The sequence below is a fragment of the Zingiber officinale genome, chromosome 6A (genome assembly GCF_018446385.1).
Source record: "Zingiber officinale cultivar Zhangliang chromosome 6A, Zo_v1.1, whole genome shotgun sequence".
NCBI classification, from domain to species: domain Eukaryota; kingdom Viridiplantae; phylum Streptophyta; class Magnoliopsida; order Zingiberales; family Zingiberaceae; genus Zingiber; species Zingiber officinale.
In genome coordinates, this window is record NC_055997.1 from 84,641,211 (window position 1) to 84,663,734 (window position 22,524).

The 22,524-nt window shown below is 37.1% G+C and overlaps 3 protein-coding genes across 5 annotated transcripts; 2 read left to right on the forward strand and 1 right to left on the reverse strand.

Annotated features, from left to right (window-relative positions):
- Positions 1–1,387: 1,387 nt before the first annotated feature.
- LOC121996765 (E3 ubiquitin-protein ligase UPL4-like) lies at positions 1,388–9,755 on the forward strand. Its single transcript, XM_042550854.1, has 18 exons — positions 1,388–1,483; positions 1,858–2,393; positions 2,467–2,577; positions 2,672–2,788; positions 2,977–3,135; positions 3,248–3,409; positions 3,637–3,792; positions 3,869–3,990; positions 4,068–5,184; positions 5,389–5,449; positions 5,577–6,775; positions 6,870–7,097; positions 7,165–7,269; positions 7,461–7,541; positions 7,610–7,678; positions 7,768–7,896; positions 7,973–8,056; positions 9,274–9,755. The coding sequence occupies exons 2-18, from the start codon at positions 1,863–1,865 to the stop codon at positions 9,337–9,339; spliced, it is 4,497 nt and encodes a 1,498-aa protein (XP_042406788.1). The 5' UTR covers positions 1,388–1,483; positions 1,858–1,862; the 3' UTR covers positions 9,340–9,755.
- Positions 9,756–10,983: 1,228 nt separating this feature from the next.
- Positions 10,984–14,626, forward strand: LOC121996767 (probable serine/threonine-protein kinase PBL26). 2 transcript variants are annotated; one of them, XM_042550859.1, is made up of 6 exons: positions 10,984–11,224; positions 11,320–11,588; positions 12,643–12,827; positions 12,903–13,092; positions 13,634–14,025; positions 14,140–14,626. In XM_042550859.1, exons 2-6 carry the CDS (start codon positions 11,489–11,491, stop codon positions 14,326–14,328), a joined length of 1,056 nt encoding a protein of 351 aa, XP_042406793.1. In that variant the 5' UTR covers positions 10,984–11,224; positions 11,320–11,488; the 3' UTR covers positions 14,329–14,626. The 2 variants fall into 2 exon arrangements, with proteins under 2 accessions (XP_042406793.1, XP_042406792.1); XM_042550858.1 differs by having other exon boundaries at positions 10,984–11,202.
- A 398-nt stretch (positions 14,627–15,024) lies between these two features.
- LOC121996766 (CTD kinase subunit alpha-like) lies at positions 15,025–21,549 on the reverse strand. 2 transcript variants are annotated; one of them, XM_042550857.1, is made up of 8 exons: positions 21,188–21,549; positions 20,239–20,880; positions 19,490–19,736; positions 19,121–19,400; positions 17,951–18,058; positions 17,347–17,625; positions 16,570–16,713; positions 15,025–15,558 (listed from the first exon to the last, which is right to left on the reverse strand). In XM_042550857.1, the coding sequence occupies exons 1-8, from the start codon at positions 21,462–21,464 to the stop codon at positions 15,382–15,384; spliced, it is 2,154 nt and encodes a 717-aa protein (XP_042406791.1). In that variant the 5' UTR covers positions 21,465–21,549; the 3' UTR covers positions 15,025–15,381. The 2 variants fall into 2 exon arrangements, with proteins under 2 accessions (XP_042406791.1, XP_042406790.1); XM_042550856.1 differs by having other exon boundaries at positions 19,490–19,802; positions 21,188–21,548.
- Positions 21,550–22,524: the final 975 nt, after the last annotated feature.

The following is a 22,524-nucleotide window of genomic DNA, read 5'->3' on the forward strand; positions in this document are numbered from 1 at the left end:
AATAAAAATCTTATTTGGTTTAGGTGATAAATGATTCCCGAGTAAGCTTACATGTCCGACACTGTCAACAAGCGTTAGTAATTTGGGAATTCAACCTGGAATGTGATTACCTCAAATTTTTGAGGTTTCTCTTGATTTCAGGATTATCGAGAATCTAGTCATGTCTATCGTGGTTGTTCCTTCATGCGAAAGACTCGCCGAGGGTTGGAGGTGGCAGATGGCTCATCGTTCTCATGAATAAGACGTCTGATAAGCGATAAGCAGTGCTAGCGCCCGAAAGCCTTACACACATCGTCCGCAAAACACTGCCCACCAATTGCCACCCGTTGAACATCACCCGTCGTCTGTTGAACATCGCTCACTAGGGGCCAGAGGTGGTAGGAGGCTCGTTGGAAGGTTTAATGGGTTTTTTTTAATTAGTTTTTTTTTAAACTTAAATATTTTATTAAGCGTGGTTAATTAAATCAATCAATTCTTAGTTATGGTTGAGATAAACTAAACGGATATAGTCTAAAGTCCAATAAAATTATCCTAAAAAAATTCTAAAATTAAAAAAAATCTAAAATATTATCCAAATTTATTTATTTATATATATTACCAATAATAATAATAATAATATATACTTTATTTTGTTTTATAAGTGATACACTAAATTATACCATAAAATCTTTAAATAAATTAGTTTTTATTGTATTATTTAATATTGAACCAAATAATATTCAATTATGTTATATTTTTCATAATGTAATTAGTAATCATATAACTAGCTTATATTAATTAAATACTCCTTATAAATGATTTGAAAGTCCAGAGGAGTTTAGAGAAGGTTGCATTGTATTTTATTAAAAATACAAAAGTAATTACAATAAATCTCTGGTCTATTTTACATATTCACAATGACTCACAGGGATGTTTACCATTCATCTCCCCAACTTTAAAGTTTTTCCAAACATTCTGATGAAAATAATTGATTCTTTATCCATTTATTTATATTTTTCATGAATTATTAATCAATAATTAGATTCTACATATATATACTGAAATAAACAAAAAAAAATTATTCCGGTCAAATTAAATCTGAAAACAATATAACATATATATATAATTAGCATAGTTATGCAATTTGACCATTTGCTCCACTTATTTAAGTATAATAGCGAATATCTTCGAGACCATGAGGAAAGTGAAAACTGGGCTATTTTGAAAAACTAGTAAAATTTCGGGCAAAAATAAAAAGAGGGAGAAGACAAAAGCAAACAGAGCGTAAGTAACAGACAGCGAAATAACAGGAAATACAAGACCAAGCCAATTCTGATGGAAACCGAAACGAAAATTTCGAGGGCTTCTATAAATAGATACCATTCCCATTAATCCACGATCTCTCACTTCATCGCCTCTTCGCATCCAGCGCGAGCCAAACCCTCCTCTTCTTCATCTCGCCGATCCGATCGCCGCCTCGCCAAGCTACATCTTCCTCCTTCCGGTGTGCAGTATCAAACTCTCACTCTTCACTCGGTTGATTCGTTTTTTTTCTTCTTCTTCTTCTTCTTCTTCCTGCCTTTAATCGCATTTTCCTAAGGCGTCATGGATCGTCCAAGCCAATTCTGATGGAAACCGAAACGAAAATTTCGAGGGCTTCTATAAATAGATACCATACCCATTAATCCACGATCTCTCACTTCATCGCCTCTTCGCATCCAGCGCGAGCCAAACCCTCCTCTTCTTCATCTCGCCGATCCGATCGCCGCCTCACCAAGCTACATCTTCCTCCTTCCGGTGTGCAGTATCAAACTCTTCACTCGGTTGATTCGTTTTTTTTCTTCTTCTTCTTCCTGCCTTTAATCGCATTTTCCTAAGGCGTCATGGATCGTAGTCAGAAGCGCAAGATCTCTGACGGAGAACTCCCGGTGAAAAAGCGCGCTTGCAGATCGACGGAGCGCCTACCCGTCTCGTTCGCCTCCAGAACAGAGTTGCAGCGCTCCATCTCCGCCGGTTCAGACCGCGGCAAGGGGTTGCCCGACCACGGCTTGTTAGGCTCGGATAACCGTGCTATGGGTTTATCGAAGAGGAGGGTGCACAGAGTCGTCGCTCGCCTCGCCGATGATGGTTCGGGGGAATCCGCGCAACTCGAGGCACTGACCGAGCTATGCGAGATGCTCTCCTTCGTCATGGAGGACGCCATCGAGCGCTTCCCCCTGGAGGAGCTCGTGCCGTCTCTATTGAAGCTTAATGCCAATGGTCGCAACCCTGAGATTATGCTTCTGGCGATTAGAGCGCTAACTTATCTCTTGGACGCCAGGCCTTCTTCGGCCGCTGCTATCGCGCGGCATGGCGGAATTACTGTCCTCTGTGGAAAGCTTTTGGCTATCGAATACTTGGACGTTGCAGAAAAGGTAGGTGGCTCTTGTTCTATCCTCGTATATCCAGAATCATGATACTTATATTTTTATGTTTACGTTTAATTAGTGTCATCAAGCATTGGAGAAGATTTCGCGGGGATATCCCGTTGCATGTTTAAAAGCAGGCGCTGTTAATGCAGTTTTAACTTATATCGATTTCTTTCCGTCTAATATTCAGGTTAGTGGAGGAGCATAAACTATTGTATTTTATCTCTGTCCATAAGATATGGTTTGTTAAATTAAAAGGTAATTCGATATGCCTTTTTTTTCAGCGAGTCGCAGTTATAACAGTAACTAATATGTGCAAGGAACTCTCGCCTGATTATTCATCAATTATAATGGAGGCAGTCCCTTCGTTATGCACTCTTCTGCAGTATGAGAACAAGGAGGTTAGTGCTACAGCCATTCTCAGACTCAATCGTAATTGGTATAGAGTAGCTTAGTTAAAGTCTCCATTTCCTTTTTCGTATTTATCAGCTTCAACATCAACTACCAGTGTTAGTACAAACTATTTGGGCTGTTTGTTCAATGACTAATTATTTTGGCTGAACTGATTTGGTTCTCTCGTTTGTGGCAGCTGGTAGAAACTGTTTCTACTTGTCTTGCATGGGTTGCTTACTCTGTTCGCTATTCTCCTATTTTGACTGATGAACTGTGCAAGCATGGAGTGATACAGAAGTCCTTGGAATTGATAGATAATGATAGTCACAGGTCAATTAGCTCCATGACTTTTTCTGTAAGCATCTCTATCTTTTTGATGTTAAATACCTTATTTGTGGATTATCTTCCATTTCTTTTGACATATATTCTTTACTGGCATGCTTACCTTTTGTTGTTGTTGTCCTCAGAGTTTAGTTGGTCTCCTCACAAGACTTGCCTCACATTCTCAGTTAGCAGTTCGCATCCTATTTGAGCTTAGCATAAGCAGAACTTTGAGAGGCATCTTAATAGGTTCTGACATGTCACACAATTCTGCCTATGCATCTACTGAAGATGTCCAAAACAATCAGGTTTCTGTGCTCTACTTAAATAATTTTTAGTTTAATTTCTAAAAACCATGTGAATTTTGTCCTCTAGTCTGTTACCTTGTTAAAATAACTAATTGGATGAGTTTTGTTTAAATGTTAACATGTTTCTTCAAGGTTAACGTGTTTCTTCAAACACAATTCTGTCTTGTAGTCTGTGCATAATTGTTACTTGTGTTTGTAATTTTTACATAAAGTAATATTTGCTGCAGGTATGGGAAGCTTTAAAGTTAACTAATCAGTTGATTCCTGAAAAAAAGAAAGATGTTCCAGTCAATAAACTAATACAAGCTAAGGAGAAGATTTTAATGGACGAACCCAATTTCTTGTATCAATTCGCCATGGAATTTCTTCCAGCTTCCATCCAGGTTTGTTCTTCTAAGTGATTCATTATTTATAGCATTTGTTATTATTATTTTATGATAAACTTTGTATTCCAAATAGGTTGTGAACTCTGGTGCAAATGATTATGTATGTTATGGTTGCATTTCCATCATAAGACGTATTGCCCATTATAGCACACCTGAGATACTTCTGGACTCGATCAAAGATACAAATATCTCAAGGTAAATGTGCAATATATGTGAAGTAAGCCATTTTGTGGAGATCTTTTAAGATCACTTGCTAATTGTTTATGTGACAGTTTTTTGGCAGGGCTGTTGTCCAGGAAAGATATACATCTACTAATTTCCACACTGGAGATTGTTGAGATTCTGATGCAAAAACTTCCAGGTGTTTTCTTAAGCTCTTTCATCAAGGAAGGAGTATTTTATGCAATTGACATGCTTTTAGTCCAAGATAAATGCATAGAATCTGTACCACACTCAGATGAGAAAATAGCTGTCAGTGTTGTTTCCAGATGCATGTGTTTTGCATTTACTCCATCTAGTGTTCCCTCTTCTCAATTAAAAACATGCAAGCTTGGAAAGGATGCTATTCACAATTTGGGAAGGAAGATAAAAGCTTCCTACTACTTGGGCCATGGAGCAGCTAACTCTGATATGTCATGTTCTAAAACTCTTCAACATCTCAGAACTTTGTGCAGAGTGCTAGATGATAGTATGGACACACATTCAGATGATGTTGGTAACCTACATGAAGTGAAATTTTCAACACAAATATTGGATGAGGTGATGAGAGAGCTTTCTCAGGGAGAGTCTTTGTCAACCTTTGAGTTTGTTGAGAGTGGTATTGCAAGATCTCTGGCTCATTATTTATGCAATGGCAAGTTTCTGCTTGGAATTCATGATAGTGGCTTATCAGATCACATTCTAGCTGTACAGAAGAGATTCCAGATATTCGCTTCCATATGCTTGTCCAAACCTAGTCAAAATCGTGATGATACTATTTTGGCTTGCTTATTGAAAAATCTGCAGGATGCATTGTCTTCTTTGGATAACTTTCCTGTTGTCAGAAGCCAACAGTTGAAACCAAGAAAAAGTTATACAGATATCCCTTGTAGTAGCCCCACAATGAATCCTTGTTTAAAAGTTTCGTTTGTACGTGACAACAAAGATTCAAACTTATTGGACTTTGACAATGTACTAAGTATTGATATTTCTTCTTCCTTAGTAGATGCTGTAGAAGCATATCTCTGGCCTAAAGTTAGTGCCATGAACAGACATCAGTCAGAGGCAGTGGATTACCATATCAGCAAACTAAACCTCAGAGCTTCAAGGTTACATCATGACTCAGAAGGGAGTTCTACAGAAGCATACATGAACATCTCGTATGAGACTTATATTTCTAATTCTTTAGAGGTACAGCTTGTTAATCTATTATATTTTACCCATTCCAGGTTTTTTTATAGAAATACTTTATTGTAATTAAGATTCATACCTCGACAATAACACGTCTGATTTTGGTGTGATATAAATATTCATTTAAGTTGAATGAAAGTAAAATGTCTATTGCCTTGGGTGATGAAACTTTTCTCATGTTTGCTTTAATTTTCTTGAGATTAGGTGATTAGAAGTCAAGAGGAGCAGCTTTTACCAGTAAAGACTAGCACAAAACTGACAACTGGTAAGCTTTCGTTAACCTGCAAAGATTAGCAATTTCTTTTCTCTTATTAATAATGCTAGTATTTTGCTGTCAATTTTACTTTATGAGTATGAAAAACCAACACATTTTTGTTCGTACTGATTTTTAGATACTGAAGTTGCTCAAGGAAGAATCACAACAGTATCTCCATGCATGGTGAATACTAAACCAAGATTAACTTTTAGCTTGAGAGGAAAACAACTTGACCGCTCAAAGACCCTTTATCAAGCAGTTCTAGAGGATCAAGTATCTCCAGGATTTGACATGATTGTGGGGTCCAAATTCTGGAATCAGACTTATGAATTTACTTATAGAATAGCTGAAGAAGACATAGCAAACAAGAACAACATGTTAGATTTGGTTTCTCAGTCAAATATCTTCTTGAATAGGCTTGGATTCTCATTCCTGAAACTTCCCTTTTTCCCTACCAAATTACAAGCTGAAATGCTTTCCAACATTGATAGAATGAATACCTCATATGATATTTTATTTATGTTGAAAATATTAGAGGGCTTGAATCAATTTTCGATGGAACTGTCAGTTAATGATAGAATTCAAGAATTTGCAGAAGGGAGAATAGATAACTTTGATGATTTGAAGGTGATAGTTTCTCCAGTACCAAAAGTTGACTTTGTGAGCAGCAAGCTAACTGAGAAGTTGGAGCAGCAAATGAGAGATCAGCTGGTACTAAACACTGGTTGTTTTCCATCATGGTGTAGCCAGTTAACGAGTGCATGTCCTTTCTTATTTTCCTTTGAGGCAAGATTGAAGTACTTCTACCTCACAGCATTTGGTTCTTTAAGAAATCAGAATAACAACATTCGGCATTCAGATAGAAGTAGCATGAACTCCAGTGAATGGCACTTGGTTACTAGTTTTCACTCCCGCAAGAAGTTTAAAGTTGACCGCAACAATATCCTTGAATGTGCTGCAAAAATCATGAAATTACATGCTCAAAGTAAGGGCTCTCTTGAAGTAGAATATGCTGATGAAGTTGGTACTGGTCTAGGTCCTACTATGGAATTCTACACTCTAGTAAGTCATGAATTTCAAAAGGTTGGATTAGGTATGTGGAGAGAGGACTATTGTGCAGCCAAAAGTAGTGTTTGTAGTGATTCTTCAGTTTTGTTTGCTCCATGTGGACTGTTTCCTTGTCCATGGTCGAGAAAAAGGTCAGGTGGGATTAAATTCTCAGATGTGAAGAAAAAGTTTTCCCTTCTTGGTAAGCTGGTAGCCAAGGCAATTAAAGATGGGAGAACAATGGACATATCATTTTCTAATGCCTTCTATAAGATTATGCTCGAGCAGGTGCTTATGATTTAATTTTTTTTCCTGATTTTTCTTTTCTTTGATTTTTTTGTTTATAATCTAACCATGAAATGAACTTCTATATGCATTGTAGGAGCTCAATATATGTGATATCCAGTCATTTGATCCAGACCTTGGAAGGACTTTACTGGAGTTTCAAGCTCTAGTCAACAGGAAAAAATTTGTTGAATCAGCTTCTGGAGAAAGAGATAAGGATCCATCAAAGTTATATTACAGGAGCATGGCTGTAGAGGATCTCTCTCTTGATTTCACTCTTCCAGCTTACACTGACTATGCACTCGCATCAGAAAGTGCAAAGATGGTAATACTTGGAGTAGGATTCTTTCATGTCATTTTCATTATGGCTGCTTATATTGTTTCTTTGATAGGTGAACATTGCCAATTTGGAAGAATATGTTGCACTGGTCATTGATGCGACAATTGGCAGTGGAGTTGCGAGACAAATTAATGCCTTCAAATCTGGATTTAATGAGGTATATTTTGCATTATTTTTTTGTCATGTTCTTATACCATGTTTTGGTTTATCTATGGAGAGTAGTTTCTAAGAAATACCTAATAAAGATTTTAACTTTGATAATTTCAATATTGCACTTGGAGAAAACAAATGCAGATTGTTCATCACCCTTCAAGTTAGTTTATTTTACCTTCTGCTGTTTATGTCCAGGTATTCCCTCTAAGATATCTCCAAATCTTCACTGAAGGTGAGTTGGAGCAGTTACTCTGCGGAGAACAAGATACTTGGGATGTATGCACTACTTTACTCTGTTATTTAGCTATTAATCTTTGCATGTATTTATGTTTATTTCCTTGCAGTTCTTTCAGCTTGTGAATCACATCAAGTTTGACCATGGGTATAGCGTGAGCAGCCTTATGGCTACCCATGTCAGTATCTGGAGAAGAAATCTACTAAGTGCAGATAAAAATTTTCTTTTGTCTGTCATATAAATTCATTCTATTTCTTTCTTTTTCAGTTGTTAGAAATCATTCAAGAATATGATTATGATCAGCGTAGAGCTTTCTTGCAATTTGTAACTGGAGCACCTCGCCTTGCACATGGAGGCTTAGCCGCTCTTAACCCAAAGCTAACAGTAGTTCGAAAGGTTAGAATTCATGCAGTTGGGTACTGCACTGGCTGTATGGTTTGCCGAACAATTAACTTCTTATTCTTTATTGCAGCACTCTAGTTTTGATGCTGATCTGGACTTGCCGAGTGTCATGACTTGTGCAAATTATCTAAAGCTCCCACCTTACTCATCTAAAGTATGCTCTCTTATTTTCCTTTTTGATCAATATACTCACTTTCTTGGATGACTCCTTGAAACATATAACCCCTCCACTGCATCTACGTATATTTGACTGAAAATTTCTGTCTTTTCAAAATTTATCTGATTGTAGTTCGCCTTTAAAATGATTGTGACATTTGGTTTATGGATTTTCTCTTAAGTTTGAAAAAGAGAGTAAAACAACAAGTTTGCAACCTCCTTTGTCAAATTGTCCTCCCCCTCAAACAACTATTGATCATTCTACTTGTTCCTAGTTTGGTTGAACCCATTTTGCCGAAATTTTCCTACCAAACAAACTGTATGTTAGCAAATCAGTTTCTCTTTTCAGATGCGAACAATTTACTGATGTCTTGTGTACTTTGTTATTTTTCTTCTTCTAATTTTATGGTGCAAATTGCAAATATAACCTAGGGGAAATTAAAAGGGCTTCCTTTGTTTTCAAAAACATCAAATAGGTGCCCCTATTTTTCATGATTATTAAAGGGGTGCTGTATCATCTCTAATATGCTCATTAGGCCTTTCATCCTAATTTGTTGAAAAGTGAATAATTTCATTGAAGTTTTTTCTTTTGTCTAATTTGAAACAAAAATTGCTCTAGTTTCTCCTTTAATTCTAGACTTGTTACAAGAGAAATATATTCACACTTTCAGCTAAAAATTTTCAAGTGTCTTTAAATAATTAACAACTTGGAAAGTAAATATTCACGCATAGTTTCTACGATGATTTTTACCTCAAACTAGCAAAGTGACCATTTCAATGAAACTATTCAGTTTGGCACAATTAATAAGAATTAAAACGGATGTAAAGTAAATCTTTCAAGTGATGAGGGCGTCCTAATGAAAATAATCAAAATAGGGATGTTTTTTTTCTTTGTGGGTTTGGACTGGTCATCCCTGTATTAATCAGTGTGAAATGCTAAATACTTGATATTTTTTTTAGTTGACATCAGATATCCAGAAAATAGGGATGCTCTTCGAAATGCTAGATACTTGATGTTTTTTTTAGTTGGCATCAGATATTCAGAAATAGGGATGTTCTTAAAAATAGATAATGCCGTTTTGATTTTTTGCAATGTAACATACTCAAAGCAAACTCATGGTACCTTATGTTTTGGCTGCCCTATTGAATGAATGGATTAAGTACATTGCATAAATATTTCATTGTTATACTAATCAGGTCTCAATTCTTCTGCAGGAGATAATGAGAGAGAGATTGCTATATGCGATAACCGAAGGTCAGGGATCGTTTCACCTATCATAGGCAATCAGCTGCAAGATGACTCATAATCTTTAATTCATCCTGTGGATATGACTCAGACTCAGAAGGATAGTGACACTGTGCATATATTGGGTTAGCAGTTGTACATTAGCCACAAGAAGAAGCCTTCTCAGCCTCAGCAATTCATTGTACATAGTTCAGTCAGGCGACTAAGGCGCATTTTGCAAGCACAGAATTGTTGACGAGTTATTAGTCTCAATAAGTCATGTCTATTCTACAATGGCAGCCCAGGAATAAAGTTGTGTATATTATGAGCTATTAAGTTTTTAGTCATGTTTATTCCCATAATTACATGGAATCCTGTTATTGTGTCCATAAGTATTTGATAATGAAGACTTGTCCTCCTATAGCTGAAGATTTATCGTAAGTTTGATTAGTTCATTCTTGTGAAAAATGTTTCATCCATCTGTTGTTTATTTTGAAGTGGTTTAATGCCATTCCCTCTGGAGCTTTATCTATCAACAGTCGTGGCTCAGCTGCTTAACTACACATAATATAAAATAATATACCTTGTTTAAAAAAATCGAGTAAATTTCCGGATCAAGATGCAAATTTCAATTTGGAACTCTACTTTAAAAAAAAATACTTAGGAATATGAAAATTAGTATTCATTCAAAGTTACAACTTCAAGAATTGAAAATTTAAATAAATTGTCCTGAAATTAGGGGGTAAATGAATCAAGTTGCTCGTGAGCTATTCGAAGTTCGATTCGATAAAAGTTTGTTTGCGCACGTTTAATGAGGCTCGTTAAGATAAACAAACTAAGCTCAAGCTTCACAATATTTGACTCGTTAATTCGTGAACACGTTCGTTAAGCTCATTAAGTAACTTTTAAATAAAAAAAATAATAGTTTTGATATTGAATTTATAGATTTTACATTCTACTTATGAAAAATATAAACAAATATATTAAATTTATTTATTAGAATAAAATTATAAATTTTAATAATATTATTATAATTTTCTCTAAATATATAATTTAATTTTTAATGAATATTTAAATTTATGATTTATATTTATTAAGTTCGTTTAGGCTCGATAAAAGCTCGAATAAGCTCGTGAACCATGAATATATTCGTTAAATAAAACTCGAGCTCGGTTTGATTATAAACGAGCCAAGTTCAAATATTCAGGAGTTCGGCTCAACTCGACTCGATTACATCTCTACTTGAAATTATGGTGCAGCAGTTCAGTCCTTTAAATGATTAATTAGATATTTAAGAGTCGAAGTTTAATTATGGTTTAATCCTCCAAATGATTAATTAGATATTTAAGAGTCGAACTTTAATTACAATGTATTACAGATTTATCTTGGTCACCGTTTGAATAGATAAATAAAAATAGGAGGTGAGAGGGAAAAACACTTTTTTGAAAACTTAGAAAGTTTGGTGTGAATTTTAGAAAATTATTTTGCAGTTATTGATTTAGTCAGGGGCATTTTGGGCACCCAAGTGGGGAAGGAAGGAGTGTGGTGGTTTGGGAATTTAAAAAGCAAAGAGAGTTTTTGAGAATTTCTCCCAAAACAAATAAATTTTGGGCCCAATTGAAAATTTCTATTCAACGTCGACCGACCTCCTCAACCCTGCCTTCCCTTTAATTTTAAAATGACTTTGTTTTTTTTTTCTCTTTTAAACAAACAATAACATTGACAGCTCCTTCCCTCCTCCGCCTGCTCGTCTTCCCAGCGGGATTTGGATCCACGTCTCGCCTTCTGCGCTTTCAGATGTGTCCTCAAATACCCACCATCCGCTTCTGGTGCCATCGCCCAGAAAAAGTCGTCACCTTTCTCCTTCTGATAAGCTTCTGTCGTTCCTCGCCAAAGCCGCTGCGGTTGCGCCGATTCAGGTCTCCTCCGGAAGGGATTCAAGTCTTTTCTCGCCTTTTTTGGCGTAAATTTAGATTCTTTCGGACCGTCGAAGTTGTGGAGCTTATTTTACCCTAGGCGGAACTTCTTTTTTGCAGTTCACTCGAAATCTTCAGCTCCGTGTTGAAATTTGGGATTTTTGTTGGGGGTTCAAGGATTGGAGGCTGAAAGGTTTTGTTATTTTCAGTTCTCTGAGTTTGTAAGTTGGGATTTGAGACAATCGGCGGGAGTCGAGAGGTAATTTTTCTTTGACGTAAATACCTCAAGATGAGCTGCTTTCCTTGTTTCTTGAAGAAGAATTTCCCGAACGCCGACTTATCTCCAGTTGCACGCGCGGTTAAGGTCCATGAACTGACGAAATGGCCAGGTGAGTTTTTTTTCCCCATTCAGGATAAAAAACTGAACATTGATTGCATTTTGTTGTTTGTCTGTGAATCAATTGTTCATATATACCACTATGTTATGTTTTTTAATTTCTTCCTTATGTTTTCAATCAAAAAACAATAAACCCTATATTCTATTGCACCAGTGCTGATTTATAGATATCATTAAGTTGTCATTATTTTTGTCTTTTTGCGGTTAACAACAACCATAAGGTGAACAATCTCTTGCCTTTTGAAGAAGGTGAACAATAGAAACTCAATACCCAGAATTTCTTTATAAGCAAAAGTTCATGCAAAACAAGGTAAAAGTTTTGGAGAGCACATTATTCACTTTATAGTTTCCATTCGTCCGACTTTGATTGCTGAGAATTTTGTATGCGAATTTGCTCATTATTCTGGAGAAACATATCTGGAAAAATATTTAAATCTCGTATCATTTTAAACTATTAGATGAATTACGGTACTTGGAAATTTAACATGGTGTTTGAAAGTTCGTGCCTACAATTTAACATGGGTTTAGGCTTGAACTATTTCAGCAGGAAATATAAAATCAATCATTGACATGCATCTGCTCAACCAGAGCACCCCAGCGTCAGAGATTCTTATTCTCTTGAAGAGTTGATGAAAATAGATTGCACCACAACTTGGAATGCAGACCTTGTCTTTTCTTTTGCCTTTTATTACTTCTTGATTATCTCTTCCTAAAGTTTCTTAGACTATGAAGTGCCTAAGGTAATACAATAGTTGAAGTAGATGGATTGTGAATCCATTTAGGAATTTTTCCTAAAACTCTACCTGAGCACTACCTTTTATACTTTCTATACTTGCCGTCCAAAATATGGACAGATCATGTTAAATTTCTTCTAAGCATATAAATATTCCTGCTAAGCAGCATATCACTTGATATTATTCTATCAGTCTGAATTGAATAGACAGTTTCACAACCTAGAAAGTGATGCTAAAAAAATAAGTGTGTTGATAAGTAACTATGTCAACTCACATGTCTAGTCGTATTCTTACTTGACTTGTGTCATGCAGAGTATCCCCCGGAGAAAGTTCCTACTCATGAAACTCAAAATGATGCTGGAAAAAAAAATGTTGCTGCCGAGACATTCACATTCCGTGAACTCGTTTCTGCTACCAAGAATTTTAAACCAGAATGTCTTTTGGGAGAAGGAGGGTTTGGTAGGGTTTACAAGGGTTTACTTGAGAAGACTAGAGAAGTAATTGACTGATTTATTTAATATAATATATTTTTGCGATATAGTTATTTACAGGTCTCTGAATTTGATGCTTAGGTTATAGCTGTTAAGCAGCTAGACAGGAATGGCTTCCAAGGCAACCAAGAATTCCTTGTTGAAGTATTGATTCTCAGTCTTCTCCATCATGAAAATCTAGTCAAGCTTATTGGATACTGTGCTGATGGTGATCAAAGGCTTCTGGTCTATGAGTATATGCCTAACGGCTCCTTAGAAGATCATTTGCTTGGTATTCTATCATTACAGTAGTTTTATTACTTCCATGAATACGATTATGGCATTTAGCAGATCTTCACAACTTCTTTTGATAGTTTTTAAACTAAATTTGTATATGAAGTTCTCAGCATGGTGTACAAAAAGACTCCCGTTCCCTTTAGCTAACTTTATTTTGTCGAAAGGATTCTTTCTTACTTTGCTGTCCAATGCTCCTTGCTTCATACTTGATTTTCAATTTCATTTGCGACGATTATTTGTAATTTGTGAAATGTTCCTCTTAACCAACTGCTTTGTAGTTCTCCAAAGGCAGCAGCTCTTTCTTATACTCCTTTTACGAAGTTTAATGGTTTATGCAAGCTTCATAGGCAATTTTATATTTTATCAAATACCCTGTGATTTTTCTTCCAGTTTACTAATTTACTTTGCTACAAAAGTGCTCGAACCTTAAACATTTTATGTCATTTGGTAATTATTCTGTAGTAGTTTGTCATACGATGATTAGGTAAAGCTTCTCTAGTTTAAATGAGTTTAACAGAGTGAAATCTTGTTGCCAGATATCTCAGCCGATCAGAATCCTCTAAGCTGGTATGCTAGGATGAAAATAGCTCATGGTGCCGCTCAAGGCCTCGAGTATTTGCACGAGAAAGCCAACCCGCCGGTGATCTATCGTGATCTTAAATCATCAAATATTCTACTTAATGAAAATTTTGTTGCAAAGCTCTCTGATTTTGGGCTTGCAAAGCTGGGTTCCATAGGGGATAAAATCCATGTTTCTTCAGCAGTAATGGGCACATATGGATACTGTGCGCCCGAATATGTAAGAGCAGGTCAGCTTACTTTGAAGTCAGATGTCTACAGTTTCGGTGTTGTTATGCTCGAGCTAATCACAGGGAGGAGGGCAATTGACACTGCTAAGCCAACAGATGAACAGAACCTTGTTGCCTGGGTATGAAATCATATAAATTAGTATAGCATCAAAACCATCCTTTTATTTGCTAGATAAAGATGTACCTTATTTTTCACTATTTAAGCTAATCCCGTTTGTTTCTCCTATCAACAGGCAATGCCCTTGTTAAAGGACCAGAAGAGATTCCCAGAGTTAGTAGATCCACTCCTACAAGGGGACTATCCAGCAAAGGGCCTGGGCCAAGCAGCTGCTGTTGCTGCAATGTGTCTCCAAGAAGAGCCTTCGGTTCGCCCACTAATGACCGATGTTGTCGTGGCACTAAGCTTTCTTACAACCGAATAAACCTGTCGTCAACGATAACTGTCATTCCAGGACCATTATTTTGTTAAACATCATGAGAACGTGTGAGGATATAAGATTCTGGGAATCTCTCTAAAAGAGCTATTTGACAGAAGATATCAAATTAACCTGCTCCAAACAGTTTGTACCCTGACCTTGGTTTTGTGTGCATATCTTGCTCCTCACAAGTCACAACGTTGGTTATTTGATCTTCTTGCTGCAAGTTTTTGACAAATCTCAATTGACAAGTTAGAAAGTAGAATAAACATATAGCAGATCTTAGAACTTGGCTTCTTGTTATGTCAATCCACCAGAAGCAGCTGATATCGCCTGTTGAACCTCCCTGTTTTTTGTAGGTTGTCACACGCTTGACCTTCAGGTGGATTTGGCCATTCTTGATTTCCTCTGTGAAACATTTTTTCTCAGTTTTTTTTATAAGTTGCAGGATAAATTTAGGAATATCTCAACTAATTTCATGACAAGTTAACAATTGCAAAAGTGATCAAGAATCGTCAACATATGCCAAAAGGCTCAAAACAATTGTTGCAAAAAATGGAATCCGCCATCCCAGCGGCCTCACATGATTGACCCTATAATCATATGTGAGGAGATAAATCGGGAAGCTGTAGTTGATTAGTGCAGGACAAAAGTCCCAAAATAAGCTCTTACGATTAATGAAGCAACAGCTACAGATAAGAGTAAATCTGTCAAGCTCTTATGATTAATGAAGCTAAATCTGTTCTAGGCGAGCTGGAAACTCTCCAGGACTCGCAACTGTGCACAAAGGAACATGAACTCAAATCACAATATCCTGATGCAGAAATCAAATACATAATCACACAACACTTTGTTTGCTTTCAGGACAAAAAAGAAATACAACTATGAAATATTTACATGGTTTGTACACGTACAATGCTCGTGTGGTAAATTGCATACCCAAACTACATACTCACGATGACAACAACAACAACAAAAGTTACTATAAGATATGTGCATGCTAGGTTAGATCTGCCTTTGCTGATGTGAATGCCTAGCAAAAGTGTGAAACCTCATTTGTCAATGGTACGAGAAGGAAAGCCATCTATGTTGCAGTGCTTCACTAGCTGTTGGTCTCCTACTAGGGTTTATTTGGAGCAAATAAGAAAGGAAATCAACAAATTCAGTATCGGAATCTTGCAGCTGTTGTGACAATGAGGACCTCTCTGGTATCAGGTACTCCATTTGATGCATTTCCTGAAAAACATATGGAGACGAGGATATATTCGAAAGTGCAACAAGAGTACAGAGTAGCAAATGTCTATCATAGATTGTTGGCTACTGCATCAATAAAATATACATTTGATGATGATTTCAAATAGATTTCTCATTTCAAATAATATATGCAAGATTTTGGTTGCATTTAACACTTGAACATACAATGTCTTCTTGGCAAAGCATCTACAAGTGAATATCTCAAAGAAGAAAGTTTTTTTTCTCTTTTGAACTGGCACGAATATGATAAGACCGAGAAAGTTTCGGTATAGAAAATGCTGATGGCCCAAGTTGGAGAATACTGATCAGCCCATGGCTGTCAAATGGATGCATAGGGGCTAGATATAGTGTCTTCCTTTTAAGATCTCTGCTTACATTAAGCAGGTTGAAGTTGAACCAGGAACCAAGAGAGATTGGCTTCAACTTTAATGAACCTTCTCCCATAGCGAAATATCAATGCGATATTTGCAAGCCTAGGGTTAGAAGTGAAATGGATAAATAAGCAAAAATATGCTTGTGAGTCACTGCATTTGATCAGTATCATGTTAAGGGATCTAACTAACTGGGTTTTCATTTTTTCTTTAGCATGTAACTTTCCAAATAAGGGAGAGTATACCTATTGCTGATTTGCTGGTCCTCAATTAATTAACTATACAATAAATCTGATTAAACATATTGACACATGTTGAGGTTCCTTTACCTTTAATTTAACTGAACTCACAATTTTCTTTTTACCTATGTCAATTATTTTTACAAAAATGGAGATGTTAGTATGTTACCTATTGTTGTTCCACAATAAATTACTTACACAATAAATCCGATTAAACAGATAGAAAAATGTAGGCTTGTGCTATTCCCTGATCTTGCAGTGCTGTTAACATTTATAATTAAATATGGTCTAAGGAAATCTAGCAGGCACCGCATAATTTACAATGAAAAATATGAGTGGAAACAGACAGGTAATTCATTTTCATTTAGGATGGATGGAGAGACCTCGTTCAGATGATATAGATCAAAACTTTCAGTGAAATATTTGCTCGTTTCCTGTCCCAGTACAAGCATCTCCTCATCAATTGGACCAAGGATCCCCATTATCCGAGCAAGTATCAAGGGGACTGAGTCATTTGGAAATAGCACCTGATGTTGGAAGGTAAATTATTATCTGAATATCATGAAAAATAAAATAAACAATAACTTAGTAGATCAGAGAAGATTACAACTTTCCACCAAAACATGTTTAGCAATATTCCTTTTCTGGAAGTTCTATAACACCTTTCTAAAGTTCTAAAAAAAAAGTCCATAGACTTGTTGAGCCCACATCCAAACAGCCTTTGAAAACATGTGGGATGATTTTTCATCTCGAGCATATTAAGGGTAGAGTGATCTCAATAGACCCATGAGACATGGAAAAATGTTCAAATTAACTTTGATTTATTCCAACAATTTGCCAGAGCAAGAAAACTGATTGCTAGAACTAAGATTGATATAAAAGGAACCAAACCATAAACAATACCTGCCTAAAAAAATTATCGGTGGATCAAGTGTAATTGCATGATACTCTGAAGGCAAACTATAAAAAATGGATTGGTATGCAACAATAAAAAATGCATTATATCAACGAAACATTATGATCCTTTCTTTCATTTGTCATAAAAAAGGTTTATGCTCTTGACCAATATGTGCAGAAGAGTGGACTTTATAAATCTAACTTTAGAATATGTGCATAAGAGTACATTTTATAGATTTTAACTTTAGAAATATAAAACTTACGTTACCAGTGTGCAGTTCAGCCAGGATGCAACCTAGAGACCAAATATCAATCTTCTGATCAAAAGGGAGACCTAGGATAACTTCCGGGGCTCTATAAGAACGAGATTGCACATATACAGATAAGTTGTCTGTCTCAAAGCAGCTGCTTCCGAGATCAATAACCTTAATTTCACATCTTCTATAGCTCTTGATAAGGATATTCTCAGGCTTCAGATCACAATGAATTATCCTTAGATGGTGGAGGAACTCTAAAGCCTCTAGACATTGTCGAGCTATAGCCTGCCACAAATGAATAATACAGTGCAATCTGGTATCAAAGAATAAAACAACCTTAAAAAGATTATAGTAGAAAAGAGTTTTTAAACACAAACTACCCTAATAGCAGCTTCTAGGATATTAAAAAAAAAAGAATTTATAGATTCAGGAATTGATTCCTGACTAGGTTTAGAACATGCTGCAACTAGATGTTGATGAAATTCAAGGTTATGAGTCTTCTAGATAGAATTTGATGGTTAGATTATTGATCCAAAAAAACATTGTAATAGATGACAAATACTGAACAACAAATCACACTGTCATGATCTACAATGTGTCAATCACATACCCGTATTCTAGGCAATGTGTAGTATTCCTCACCACCAGATTCATGATTGTACTTCTGAAATTCATAGAGGTTAGCCCGTAATAACTCTGTTACAATGAAAAGATGTTCCTGCAGCAATTAACTGAAAGATGTTAAGAATTTTTTTTATCAACTACAACCAATATGTAAAGAGAACTAGCACCAGAATGTTACTACAATGTGCTTGCAACCAAGACAGCATGATAAATATTTTGATAGTAGCATGCATCTAGATGTAAATAGCAAATATATATATACATATATATTCATGTCAAGAAAGCACACTAACAATGCTCCAAACTTTCAGTAATGAATTACTTCATCTGGTACTTAGGCCAAACACAAGAAAGTTGATAAACTGATCAAGATGAGTACCAAAATAGAAATAACTTCAAAGTAATGATGCAGTAATATGAATTTTAGTCGGTTTGAAGAGATGGATACCTAGATTACCAAAAAAACAAAGTAATATGAATTTTAGACCTCGAAGGAATTCTAAACCAGACCATAAATCATCCCTTGCACAATGGCAAATTGCCAACCACTGGCACTAACTAGGTTAATGACCTCGTAGTCATTGGTCAAGATCAAGATTGGAGGCACAACACACTGCCAGATGCAATATTGCATATATAAACAAAACTTCTATTGATAGGCAAGCGAGCCAACGAGATGATGTAACTTGCACAAGCTCTAGTTGTACAGTAGTGGATACACTTGGTTGGTCCAAAGCAAATTGGAAGGAGTGAAAGAAATGCATCTTCAGAAATTGAGTCCACCATCCTCCTGTGTATTTGAATCTGATGAGAGGCTTTCAACCCATGTTGGAAAGGAGTGGGTTCTTCACCCGTTAAGGTACCTTCTAAGAAAGGGCAAGATAGTAAGGGTCTCAAACCAAAAGTGAACAATATTTCAACAAGCACATTGGTTCAGGCCAATGCACAAAAATGTGTCCTCATAAGACAGCATCATCTATTTGAAAGGCACAGTCTTTCAGCTATCCATTTGGAGCTTAATGAGGGAGTTTTAGCTTACACTAATATAGAATCAGGAGTCTCTAGGCTTAAGGTCCACAGATAAGAAAGGAAGTTAACATATACAAAATGAAAGATTTTCTGGAAACAGAGAAAATATATACAAAAGCACATATACCTGATAGTAGAAGTAGTCATAAAGGCACAATACATGATGCTCATCAGAAGGATCATGCTTATTAACAAACTTGAGAAGTTTAATCTCATCTAAACTCTGGTCAAAGAAATCCTTATCGTTCTTTATTATCTTGAGGGATACATCCATTCCAGTATGGAGGTCATGCGCCTGAACAACCTTGCTAAATGCAGCCGAACCAAGATACTTTGTGATATAGTATCTGCCTGCTATAACTGATTTCAGGATAACTGGAAACTCTTTATTTTCTTCAAAGCCAGTTCTATAAACGGTGTACAAAAGTTAGTACTGGTTTTATAAAGTTTTTCCAATTTGTTACACAACATTTTAGAAGAAAATTTTGCTTCAAACCTGTTTTTGCGGTGAATTATTCTCAAATTAAATACTTCCAGTTCATCATCAGAGGAAGCATGAAAATGAAGCTTGTCACCAATATCACCCTCTAATTCCCCATCAACAGCCTCAGATTCCTCTAGTTTTTTGTCAACTGTCTTGTCATCCCCATGTCCATATGCAGAATTTGCATCTTGTTTAGACACCTCTTCAAGTGTTGGTAAACTGAAAGATTCCCTTTGCAACTCTCCATCATCTCTCTTGCCTAAAAAAATTAAGTCTCTGGCATAAGAATCTCCTACAATATCCTTATATATTTTAGTATCGGACTCTGCAAAAAGAAAAAAAAAATGAATTGAATGAGAACTAAAACAGAAAAAAGGGAAAGAAATGCAAGTCAATGTGGAACAAAAAAGGCCATAATACTCGTGTCCTTTTAGACAAGGTAATGCAAGATGTTTAATGCTGGTGTACATCAATGTTGGGTCTGTACTAGTATACCAGAAAGCACGCTATTCGATGCAGCTAGCATCTATGAAAAAGAAAACTACAGGAGGACCAAAGCAGATTAAATAAGTTGGGCAGACTGGTAGATACCTACCTATTTTTTTAGTCTTAATCAAATCATTATCCTATTGTAACAGTTGATTTCACATAAGTTAACCAACGCATTTGCTATCAAAAATGATGGATAAACCCATAGTATCATATTTATCATATTTGAATTTCAAAATGAATCGAACATAAGCAATATGCAGAAAGCTCACTTGTAAAGCCACTATCAGCAACTGCATTGGCATTTAAAGTCTGCAGTTTTTCCGCTGCTAAATCTGATCCTGAGCATTCTTTGCCTTCAACTTGACTTTTATCGTGAAACAGATCATGTTCTAGGACAATAGTATCTGGATGGTCATGTTTCCTTATGAAATTAAACTGATTCTCTCCACATTCATCCAACCTCTCCGTCTGGTCATCCAAGACCTGATAACGTCCGTAGATAGCAAAGCTTGTGCTCCTCACCATTTCAGCAACCTCACCACTTTCACAATTTTTGGATCCATTGCAGCAATTGCAAATTGGGAAAGGACAATTATAGATATTAGCACATCCCTGACAATCGACATCGTCATGCTCATGCCTATGATCATTTGCTAGAACATCAAAAGTATCGTGAGTTTCATTCTCAAACAGATTTTTTTCCTCTCTAGACATGATGAACTTGTCCTCCATATGTAATCGTTCAGAATCATTCTGCACGAAGAAGGGATTATCGTAATATCCTCCAAGCTGGTCATCATACCAATAATTATTGTACTCTCTGGCAGTTCCAAAGTTCGAGTGCCCATCGGTTGACTCCTCATCAGATCTAGACCGAGCTGGTGACCATACTCCGTAAGGATTCAAAAGCTCTGTTCCAAGAAATCCAAGTAATAGAAAAGTTTAGTGGTGACAAGAGAAAACAGTTTAATAATCTGACACTTGGAATAAAATAAATAATTCTCCGGAATGCTCGTGCCAGTTCATTTGCAATTGAGGTTTATACGTAAAATAATAATAAAAAAGTCTTTTTTTTAAACATTCGGCTTTCGGATAGAATCCATCGGCGAAATCAACAGAGCCGAGGTGCGAGGAAACAAGTCAAATTCTCGTCTAACTACCGAAGGTATAGAATGGGCACCGAGATCAACGAAATCCCCGAATCAAAAACCAACATACCCGAGGGCGATGAGCCAATGCTGACGAACGCGTCGGAGGAGCTGGAGGAGGCGCTGGGAGGCGAACTCTCGGCGACGCCTGCACCTCCACGGGTCAGAGGAGAAAGCTTCAGAGGAGGTAGATCGAATCCTACGTTAAGGTCAAGGTCAAGGTCGGCTGCCTCGCCAGCGGAGCGGCGCGAAAGCAGGTCGTCGCGGAGAGCAGCGGCGGCCGCGGAGAATCCTCGCGTCCGGAGGAATTCGATCACGTCCTCCACCTCCACCCGCAGCGCCGTCATCCGAGGTCGCCCAGGTCTTCAAGCTTCATTCCAAGAGGAAGAGGAAGAGGAAGAGGAAGAGAGGAGGCGGTCGGTATGAATTCGAATCCGGATCCGGATCCAATTTGGACTCTCCAGAGATGCCGTTAGGTCCATGGAGCAGGTAAGCTACTTCGGATCCAATGCACCAGGAAATGTAACTGAATCAAATAAAAGCATTCATCGTACAGTCTCTTCAATTGCTATGGCCTATATAAATTCGACGCGTGTCCATCAACGAAGCTATCTACAATACGCATTGTACTACATCGCCAAAAAGCAATCCGGTGGCCCCCTCTTGTGGTGGTCCCAGTAAAGCGAAGCTTGTGGGGACAACTTGGATTTTCATCGAGTGATTATTTGACGGGGCGCACGTTTTCAAACGCACAAGTTCACCCGATTGAAGCATTTGTTGGTCCTCACCGGCAACGGTTCCATTCTTTTGAATCGCCAGCGCGGGTTTAAAAGCAAGGTATGAGTTCGGGTGCGAGAATCTAAGTTGGCGAAGCACGGGATCGTTTACGAGGGACTTTCTCCGGGTCGTTGATAGTTCGCTTTCCACCGGGCTGTGGTTCCACGCGGTAAGCTCGCCACACAGTTCATGGACCAATTTTAAAAGAAATCATAGTGCAGATCATAGGTCAAGAGGGGACCGAGCATAACTTCTCTCATGAGATTAAGGTATAATCTCATGATGGTGCAATGATTAAAATATAAGATATTGTTATATGAGGTCTTGGGGTCGAAACTTTGTGTGACCAAGCATAACTTTCCCCATGTCTTGACTATTTATACTAATGGCTAGTAGCCATCCGTGATTTACCTCCTCTGTGTTGGCCTAGGGACGGGTTGGTGGGGGCGCTGGGGGCGAGCGAATCGCCTTGCCACAAGAGGGGACATTTATATGTTCCGGTGTAGTGGTTAGCACATAAAGTATTATCATCACGAGGTCTAGGATTCAAATCTCGGTAAAACTGAGTAAATGTCTCCCTTATATGCTAGTCACTATTCCAAATGCTAGTAGCCGCCCGTGATTTACCTC

Bases quoted from the DNA above. Each gene is read 5' to 3' on its own strand.
- LOC121996765 (XM_042550854.1), top strand. From the start codon at position 1,863: ATGGATCGTAGTCAGAAGCGCAAGATCTCTGACGGAGAACTCCCGGTG. The intron at 3,991-4,067 runs GTAAATGTGCAA...TTTATGTGACAG, and splicing joins AAAGATACAAATATCTCAAG to TTTTTTGGCAGGGCTGTTGT. The intron at 8,057-9,273 runs GTATGCTCTCTT...ATTCTTCTGCAG, and splicing joins TCCCACCTTACTCATCTAAA to GAGATAATGAGAGAGAGATT.
- LOC121996767 (XM_042550859.1), top strand. From the start codon at position 11,489: ATGAGCTGCTTTCCTTGTTTCTTGAAGAAGAATTTCCCGAACGCCGAC. The intron at 11,589-12,642 runs GTGAGTTTTTTT...TGTGTCATGCAG, and splicing joins TGAACTGACGAAATGGCCAG to AGTATCCCCCGGAGAAAGTT. The intron at 14,026-14,139 runs GTATGAAATCAT...TCCTATCAACAG, and splicing joins AACAGAACCTTGTTGCCTGG to GCAATGCCCTTGTTAAAGGA.
- LOC121996766 (XM_042550856.1), bottom strand. From the start codon at position 21,464: ATGACGGCGCTGCGGGTGGAGGTGGAGGACGTGATCGAATTCCTCCGG. The intron at 19,803-20,238 runs GTGAGCTTTCTG...TTCTTTTTGCAG, and splicing joins TGCTGATAGTGGCTTTACAA to AGTCCGATACTAAAATATAT. The intron at 18,059-19,120 runs GTATATGTGCTT...TAATTGCTGCAG, and splicing joins ATGACTACTTCTACTATCAG to GAACATCTTTTCATTGTAAC.